The 9,623-nt window shown below is 49.9% G+C and overlaps 1 protein-coding gene across 1 annotated transcript in view; it reads right to left on the bottom strand.

Moving 5' to 3' along the window:
* Window positions 1-327: 327 nt before the first annotated feature.
* Window positions 328-9,623, bottom strand: part of TPM4 (tropomyosin 4) — a 26,285-nt gene continuing 16,989 nt past the window's right edge. The window contains exons 4-9 of the mRNA XM_007945300.1: window positions 7,977-8,094; window positions 6,763-6,833; window positions 5,446-5,521; window positions 1,951-2,013; window positions 1,796-1,865; window positions 328-410 (exon numbers count right to left, since the gene is read on the bottom strand). Coding sequence (XP_007943491.1) covers window positions 328-410; window positions 1,796-1,865; window positions 1,951-2,013; window positions 5,446-5,521; window positions 6,763-6,833; window positions 7,977-8,094 — 481 coding nt within the window. The remainder of the gene's footprint in view (window positions 411-1,795; window positions 1,866-1,950; window positions 2,014-5,445; window positions 5,522-6,762; window positions 6,834-7,976; window positions 8,095-9,623) is intronic.

The raw sequence follows: 9,623 nt of genomic DNA, 5'->3' as shown, positions 1-9,623 counted from the left end.
GATTTTCTTTCTGGGGCAGTTTTCACATGCGCTTTCCTTCTGTGAGCACAAGAAGGTGAACCACCCGTTCTCCATTCCCTCCATGGCCAAGGGCATTCCAGCTACAGCTCCAAAGTGGCAAGTGGAGAAATATGAAAATGACAGGGTGTGAAGACGAGGACTGCCTGTCTTTATTTCAGCCAGACAGTCACAGACACATCAGAAGGCTTGAGAGATCAAACCAGGAGGCTGGACACTGGAGCTTCCAGCAGCCCCCAGGGGCACAGGCACACGGCGAGAAGGCCAGTGGTGGTGTTGCTAGGGCAGAGGGCAGCCCCGAGCGGCCCCTCAGAGAGAGGTCATGTCGTTGAGTGCATGGTCCAGCTCCTCGCTGATAGCTTTGTACTTTAGCTTCTGAGTGTATAACTCGTCTAGAGGGCAGAGGTCCGCAGGGAGAGTTCGCAAGAAGAGGTACAGGGGACAGAACGCGGGGGTCGGAATGGAGGGCCACAGGTGAGCAACGTGAGGAAGAAAGAAAAGTGAGAAAACAAAAGAATGAACTGGGAGAAAGAGTCATGTCCTATGCACAACCAACAACAAAGAAGGGTCCGTGGAATGGCTGCTGTGTGGTTTGAGGTTCTGCAGGAGGTTGGTCATAATGACACAGCAAGTGAACCTTCAAAAGCGCAGTGACTAGAAATGGACAAGGCCAGCCCCCCTGGTTATTTTTGGTTACCAGTGATGTCACCCAGTCCAAAGGTTATACTTTGGAATGGGGCATCTTCTCTTATATGGAAACCTCACTTCCCAAACCAAACAGTGGGTGGACTGATGATTTGTATATGCTTTCTGGGTGGGACAGGCTGTTTGGATGATTTCTGGTTGAATCCTAAGATCCTCGCATTTCCAGGCTATTCCATAAAGAACACAGGGCAGCATTTGAAAAATTGGCAATCTCCAAGCAATTCTGTGATATACGGGCACCAGATCTGTAGTCTTCATTCAGGGCTCTAACCAGAATCGGCTGCCAACAAGTTGATTCCGACTCATGGAGACCCCACAGGTGCAAGGTAGAAGTGCTCCCTGAGAGTTTTCAAGGCAGGACCTTTTGGAAGCACACAGCCAGGCCTTTCTTCCAAGGCATCAATGGATGGGTTTGAACAGCCAGCCTTTGGTTAGTAGTTAGGCATTTAACTGTTTGCGCTACCCAGAGACTCTATTCTGTGTATTTCTCTTTTCTCGTCTTGCAATAAGCTCTGCCTTCTCTAGGAGACAGCTCCTGTAAAAAGGCAAGGCGTCTCTCAGAAGAGCAAACTAAAAGAAATCAGGGCTGTATTTGCGTCTCTGTATTCACATGTGGAGCTAATTAAGCAGAGATTATTTTTCATATCTTGAAAATGGCAGCTCAAGTCTGAATTTGATTTGCGCTATCCTGTACCCATGCTCCAAGGAGCTCTGGTGGTGCAGTGGTTAATGCCTTCAGCTGCTAATCAAAAGGTGGGTTGTTCAAACTCACCAGCTACTTATTTCACAGGAGAAAAATGAGGCAGTCTACTTCCATAAAGATTTACAGCCTTGGAAACCCTATGGTATAATTCTACAACGTCCTTTAGAATTGCTGAGAGTCGGAATCAACTTGATGGCAGTGGGTTTGTTTTATTTTGGTTTCTTCCCACGCTGCAGACTTCCAGGTGTGAGTTCCGTACTTTACTTTCTTAAAACCCACCTCAGCCCTTCCAGGGATCTCCCCTAATTGGGTGGGGATACATCATGGATGGAGAGGCATGCTAAACACATTTAGAGGATAAATTCATACCTTCCAGGTCATCGATGGTCTTTTCCAGTTTTGCAACTGTTCTCTCTGCAAATTCAGCACGGGTCTCAGCCTGGAGAGAAACAAAGGAACCACCATTGCTGCTTTGGGGCCTTGCTGCTGGGACACATGAACTAGCTGGGTGTGATCATACTCACCTCCTTCAGTTTGTCGGACACAAGCTTAATTTCTTCTTCATATTTATCCTCCTTTTCAGAATACTGTGGAAGAAATCAAAATATAGCTTTAGAAAAAAGGAGGACAAAAAGGGATAAAAGAATGCAAGTTCCAAATTCCCTGGAGAAAGTGTCCTTCAGGCACTGTCCACATGCCCAGAGCTGCCAAGGAGCACAGCGGAGGCAGGCGCCATCCAGGCAGGCGCCATCCAGGCAGGGAGACGGCGTAGTATCTGTGGGAGAGCCCCTCGGGCTATACTGACCTGCAGGCCCAGTTGATAACTTAGATAAAAACGCAATGAAGAAAATGGTGCAGCCATTGTGGAAAGCATTTGCAGTTCCTCAAAAACATGACCCTAAACTACTATATGACCCAGCGCTCCCACTCCTAGGTATCTGCCCAGAAATGCAAGCAGGAATGCAAATAGAAACCTTTATACCCATGTTCACTGCAGCACTTTTCACAAGACCCCAAAAGTGTCCACCATTCAAATGTCCATCGACAGATGGACAAACATAATGTGTTCCAGCCATACTATGGAATATTATGCAGCCACAATCACATCAGTCACTAGTCAAGCCCTTCACATAGTTGCCCTAGGCTGTTTCTAATCTCATCTTCCACCAACTTCCACAAGGGGCCGGCCACTCCCTGAACATGTTCTGTGCACTCTCCTGTTTCCCAGCCATTGCCCACGAGCATGGAATGTCACCACCTGTCAGGAACGGTGTTTGTCCTCCATTGCTCAACTCAGATTCCTATTTGTTGTTAGCTGCTGTCAAGTCAACCTCTCACCCATGATGACCTCACGCACAACGCAATGAAATGCGGCCCGATCTTGAACAATTCTCATGATTGGTGGGACACTGGACGACTGTGATCCCAACTGCCAGGCCTTCCTTACCAGTCCATCTTAGTCTGGAAACTGTGAAACCTGTTCAGCATCACGGCAACACACACGCCTCCAGTGACAGACAGTGGTGGCCGGGCATGTTGTGCACTGGCGGGGAATGAACCGAGGTCTCCTGCACAGGAGGCGAGAACTCTACCACTGAGCCATCTCTGCAACATCTGGATTAGTGTTTGACAAAGCAGTTGGGCATCGGAGCTAGCCATGTGCTTGCTATGGTGCTAGAAATCCTTAACTGCATTTTACAGATGAGGAATCAGAGCGGTTAAGTAACTTGTCTAGGGTCACACAGCTATTAAGTGACAAAGCCATGGTTAGAACAGACTCTGGAATCTATGCTCCTGACCACTACACTTTACAGTCTTTTCTGATGTCACTTCCTCTGTGGCACCTTGACCAACTTATCAAAATCCTCTATCGCCCCCAAAACACGTTGTTACTTGAAATGTCAGGCTTTCCCACCAAGCCTCTGAGCTCTTCAAGGCTGAGGAAGCTTTTGGCAAGCAAGCCCGCACTGCATCTATTCATTTATTCATTAAATATCTGAATCAACTATGTGCCAGCCATGCTACTGCTAGTGGGGATACATCTCTGAAGATCGACAGAATAACTTGTCCTTAAAAGTTACGATTAAGCAAGGAAGGCAGGCAATGAACTGAGTCATTACAATAAATGTGATAACCCACGATGGTAGGAAAAGAAAGAAATGGGCTACACAACAGAGAAACAGCCAACCTAGGTGAGAAACCTCAGAAGTGATCTTCTACTCAAGCCCTAAAGGATGCACCACCCGTCCGTCCGTCTGTCATACTGTGGTGGCTTGCAAGTGATTGTGATGCTGGGAGCTACGCCACCACTGTTTTAACTATCAACAGGGTCACCTCTGAAGGAGAGGTTATAGTGGAGCTTCCAGGCTAAGACTAGGAAGAAAGGCCTGTAGACTGACTTCTCAAAATGAGCCAATGGAAACCCTGTGGATCACAACACACTGCTGACTCTCTTGCTTTGGACACGTCCTCAGGAGGAATCAGTCGCTGGTGGGGGACATCGTGTTTGGTGAAGGAGAGAGCCAGCAAGGGCGAAGGAGGCCTTCGGTGAGATGGAGCGGCACAAGGGCTGCCACAACAGACTGAACAAGCCAGCAACCATGAGGTGGCACAGGACTGGGTAACGTTCTGTTCCGTCGCCACGGGGTTTTTACGAGTCAGAGCCGACTCGGTGAGAGCTAACAGCAGCGAACAAATGAGTAGGGTTTTTTCAAGCAGAGAAGAAAAGGAAGGTGACGCTAGGCTGAGCAAGCAGCTTGAAGAACCAGACGAGAGGGGAAAACACGGACTGTGTGTGAGGCTGAAGCTCAAAGCAGATGGAGGTGGGAGGAAGAGGAGGGGCTGAGGCTGAGAATTCGGTGGGGCCGGAGGAGCATGTACGCCGCTCCTGGTGTGCCTGTCCTGGAGTGACCACTTTGGGAACTGTTTCAATCTAAAAGGGCCAATTCCACTGCTGGTATCTGCCACTCAACCTGTGAGAAGGTATTTCTGGAGGAACCTGGAGGCTCTGGTGAGAGTGGGCTCTGTAGTCACACAATTATGCCCAAATCTTCCTTAAAAACCAGCCATTGAGTTGACTCCGACTTACAGTGACCCTACAGGGCAGAGTAGAACTGCCCCCATAGTGTTTCCAAGGCTATAAATCTTTGCGGAAGCAGACTGCCTCATCTTTCTCCAGTGGAGTGGCTGGGTGGATTCAAACCGTCAGCCTTTTGATTAACATCCAAATGCTTTAACCATTATGCCACCACAACTCCGGGATCTTCCTTAAACCTTCAGGAGCCTTAAACCTGAAAAGCCATATCCACCACCAAGTTGATTCTGACTCCTGGCGACCCCAAGTGCAGAGCAGAACTGGGCTCCAACGATTTTCAAAGCTGTGACAATTCGGAAGCAGACTGCCAGGCTTTTCCTCCAACACACCTCCGGGTTTGTTTGAACTGCCAACCTTCAGTCAGTAATTGAATGCTTAACAATTTGCATCAAACGAGGGCTCCTTAAACCCAACCAACCAACCAACCAACCAAAAAACAACCAAACCCATTGCTGTCAAAGTGATTCCGACTCACGGTGACTCCATGTGTCAGAACAGAACTGTGCTCCAGAGGGTGTGAAGAATGTGACCTTGCAGAAGCAGATTGCCAGGCCTTTATTCTGTGGTGCCGCTGGGTGAATTCAAACTGCCAACCTTTAGGTTACCAGTTGAGTGCAGACCATTTGCAGCAGCCAGGTGCCTAGCGACTCCTTACCAGGTACCAATCTCAAGGTTTATCCCCATCCGCGTTTCAAGCAGAGATCAAAGATGGTCCCAAGACGCCATGGAAAAAGACCCAAGAGCCTTTGTGGGAGATCAAGCCACTGGACGCCGCTATGTATGGGAAAGGAACCTGGCTGCCGGGCACCAAATCTTAACAGCTAAAGGTCAGATTCCTGAGACACCTTGGTATGCTCACATGTCCCTCAGGCTGAAGGAAAGAACAAAGCAGGCCAGTTGCCCTCAATCCCAAGCAGTCACCAACCTTTTCCGAGGCTGCCTCGAGCGATTTCAGATTGTTTGTGACATTCTTGAGTTCTTCTTCCAGGTCACCACATTTTCTGCACAAAGACAAAGGGTTTTTGTGATTCATCCTCCCCCGGAGCAAGCCGCTCCCCCAGAAGAAGTTTTCACAACGGGCCCCCGGAAAGAATGCAGGAAAACATTTTTAGTGGATTTCCCCGAGAGGGAAGGCTGTGTACTTATCAAACCCCAATCATACCAGGGTGAGGCACGGTGAACCTGGGAAGACCTGAGAGCTTTGCAAAGGGCTCCTGGGCTCCTGCCAAGGGTGAGGCAACACAGCCTTGTGAAATCTAAGATTGATGGGGCCGACTCTGGAGGAAGAATGAGGCCGAGGGCAGGAGGCTGGGAGACGGCACCAGAGCTTCCGCTGGATGCTCAGGGCTGACTGGAGAAATGTGATCTCTCGGCACTGCGGGAAGCTCTCGGGGGCTGGATTCCTCAGCCACTGCCCACAGGGGAGGCTTCCTATTTTCTGAAGTTCCCTGGATTCTGGTCAAGCTTTTCTACCTCTCCCTCAAGACACTGACATCAGGAGACAAGCATTTAGACACTGCTGGGGCAGCATGGGCTCCCGAGAGCCTCTTGGGGAAAATGGGACTTTGGGTTTCCCTCTCACCATGTCTCTCTCACATGGTATACACTGAATTGTGTCCCCCCAAAGTCTGTGTTGGAATCCTAACCATTAAACCTTGGGTGAGATCCCGTTTAGGAAAAGGGTATTCTTTGTTGTGTTAGTGAGGCCACAGCAGTGTAGGTCTATCTTAAGCCAATCCCTTTTGAGATATAAATGGATGTAGGTTCATCCCAGAAGTAAGGAAGCTCAGATGCCACAAGAAAACTGTTAAGGAGCCGAGGAACAGAGCTGACAAGAGACAAGGACCTTCCCTCTAGAGTCAACAGAGAGGGCCTTCCCTTGAAGGCTTCCTTGAGCCAGTGCCCTGAATTCTAGTCTCCTGAATTGTGAGAAAATAAATGTCTGCTCTTCAAAGCCCCCCACTTGTGGTATTTTTGTTACAACAGCTCTAGCGAACTAAGACACATGCCAATTTCCCAGTCTCTTCGTAGGAACAGTGTACGTGTAGGTAACATTTCCCAGGGCAAGAAAAACAGGCACCATCTCTCTTTGTCACCCAGGAAGGCAGCAAGCAGAGAATGACGAGTGCGTCCCAGGTGCCCAACCACTTCAGCAGAGGCCCCGACCAGAGCCAGTTCCCAACACATGCAACTCCCACCCCCAGGCTGGGCTGGCCCCAACCTGTCCGGTTTTGCCACTTACAGTTCAGACACCTCTGCCCGCTCCTCTGCTCTCTCCAACTCGCCCTCCAGAATGACCAGCTTACGAGCTACCTGTGGAGACAGAAAGGCTTGACCGAGACCAACCCCAGACACCCCCATCTGGTAGGAGGCCTTCCCCCAAAGGCCCTGTGCAGACAGAAAAGCTTTAGGCCCAGACCTCCAGCAGCCTGGGGCTTCCTGGTGGTTCTTCAACTCAAGTAATCTTAAGGGCTCCCCGACACACACACACATTTGCTGTTGAGTTTCCTTTGAGGCCTGGTGACCCCGTGTGTGCCACTGTGACCCAATAAAACTGCTCCAGAGGGTTTTCAGGACTGTGACCTTTTGGAAGCAAACTGCCAGGCCTTACTTCCGAGGCACCTCTGGGTGGGTTTAAACCAGTGACCTTTCTGTTAGTGGTTCAGGGCTTAACCATTTCCACCACCCAGAGATTCCCTTCTGTGGGGCTTTGAATAGCCCATCGTTTAGAAGCAGATCACAAGGCCATTCTTCTGAGGTGCCTCTGAGTGGATGTGAACGTCCAACCTTCTGGTTAGCAGTAGAGCTCGTTCACCGTATGCACCACTCAGAGACTCCTGGAGAAAATCTAAACTCTTGCCTTTGGGCCCCAGGAGTAAGGCAGATGAGGAAGGGGAGACAAGCTGAGCCAGGGAAACACAGAAGGGGCACTGGGCCTTCTGGTCTGCAGATTCCTGGTTGAGGACCACGTGTCAATTTTAGCCACTCTGTGCTGCCCAAAGGTCCGTGGTACAAATGGTTTGTGTTTAGCTGCTAACCTAAAGGCAGGCAGTTCGAACTCAACCAGTGGCTCCAGGGAGGAAAAGCCTGGTGATGTGCTGCTGTAAAGATTACAGCCAAGAAAACCCTAGGGAGGAGATGTGCTCTGTCACACACGGGATCGCCATGGGTCAGAATCAGCTGGATGGCCACGGGTTTGTTGTTTTGTTTGTTTGTGCTGCCTAAACACCTGCTGACAGTCAAGGGTGATTTGATCAGCTGGTTTTTCCACCTAACAGAGCTCTCCAGGACCTTTGGCCCGGTGGGAGGTACAGTTTTCTAGCCAAATGGCCGACCCCCCCTAGAAAAACAGATGTGACAGCTGACCTAAGAGCTTCCGTTCAGCGGCCCCGGGCTCTCCCTCTCAGGGCTGGTTTCCTCCCCACCTCCCGCCACCCACCTGCCCGCCCCGCTCACCTCCTCGTATTTGCGGTCGGCCTCCTCAGCGATGTGCTTGGCCTCCTTGAGCTGCATCTCCTGGATCTCCATCTTCTCCTCATCTTTCATGGCGCGATTTTCTATCACCTTCATGCCTCTGCAAGGAGCAACATCATCAGAACTGCCATCTGCTCCCACAATGCCTCACGTCTGTGCATGTGAACATCACCTCCAGGATCTGCCGAGCAGCACACTCCAGTACACAGAGGTTTAGGCCTCTGTTGGGCTCACGGACTAGCACCACGTACATGCTCCACATTCACTGCTATGGACTAAATTGGCCCTCGCTCCCCCTCTTCCCCAGATATGTCGGAATCCTGACCTCTGTATCTGTGGATGTTATTGTGTTTGGGAATAGGGCTCTGGTGGCATAATACCTAAGGCATTTGACTGCTAACCAGAAGGCTGGCAGTTCAAACCCACCAGCCACTCCTTGGAAGGAAGATTGGGCAAGCTACTTCCATAGTGATACCACCTCAGAAACCCAAGGAGAGGTCGCTATGAGTTGGATCCGACTCTATGGCAGTGTTTTTTTTTGTTTTTTTTTTTTAATGCTGAGGCCACATCAGAGGCTACTTTAGGGTAGGTTCTAAACCTAATCACTTCTGAGTGATAAGGAGGAGCATAGACGTGGTTGTTGTCAGTTACCAGTGAATCAGTTCCCACTCATGGCTACCCCACATGTGTAGAGCTGTGCTCCTTAGGGTTTTGAAAGCTGTGAGCTTTCAGAAGCAGATTGTCAGACTGTCTTCTAAGGTGCTGATGGGGAGGACTGAAATGCCGACCTGACAGTTAGTTGTTGAGTGCTTAACTGTGCCACCCAGGGTCTGCACAGTATAGACACAGAGAACAAGCAAATGGGGGAAAGAGAGATGGCACGTAGAGATGGCCAAGGAACCAAGGAATAGTGGGGCTACAGAAGCTGAGACTAGGACCTCCCCCAGAGCAGACAGAGAGAGCCTTTCCCTAGAACTGGCTCCCTGAATTCAGACTTCTAGCCTCCTGCACTGTGAGAAAAGAAATTTCTGTTCTTTAAAACCAGCCCCTTATGGTATCTGTGTTATAGCAGCTCTAGGAGACTAAGACACTCATTGATTACCAGGCTGCGTTCTATGTGCCGTAACCTTCACAACTGCCTTGTGAAAAAGGTGCATCATCTCCGTCTTACAGATGAGAAAACTGAGTCACAGGCAGGGTAAGCTCAAAGTTTGTGGTTTGTTGTTAGCTGTCATCAAGTCAGCACAACTCATGGTGATCCCACGCAGAAAGAACAAAATGCTGCCTGGCCCTGAGTCATCCTCATGACTGGTTGTGGATCAGACCTTTGGGACCCATAGGGTTTTCAGTCGCTGATCTCCAGAAGCAGTTCACCAGGCATTCCTTCCACTGCACCTGGGTGTGTCCGAGCCACAGCCTTGAAGTTAGCAGTCCAGTGCTTAACCACCTGCACCACTGGGGACTCCTCCAGATAATATTAGAGAACTGTGAATCTGGGCTAACCTATCAACATGTGTGGAGCACACACTTCTTGCCATCCCATACGTCCCTTTGGGCTGTCACACAATGCTTCACTGTCAACACACCGTCTAGTCCTGCCCGAGGCCTGACCCTCCACATGGGAGCAAG

This window comes from Orycteropus afer, unplaced genomic scaffold (assembly GCF_000298275.1).
Source record: "Orycteropus afer afer isolate SDZICR_OR568_19922 unplaced genomic scaffold, OryAfe1.0 scaffold00136, whole genome shotgun sequence".
Lineage (NCBI taxonomy): Eukaryota > Metazoa > Chordata > Mammalia > Tubulidentata > Orycteropodidae > Orycteropus > Orycteropus afer.
The sequence above is the reverse complement of the archived record's forward strand: the minus strand, read 5'-3'. Positions and strand labels throughout refer to the sequence as shown.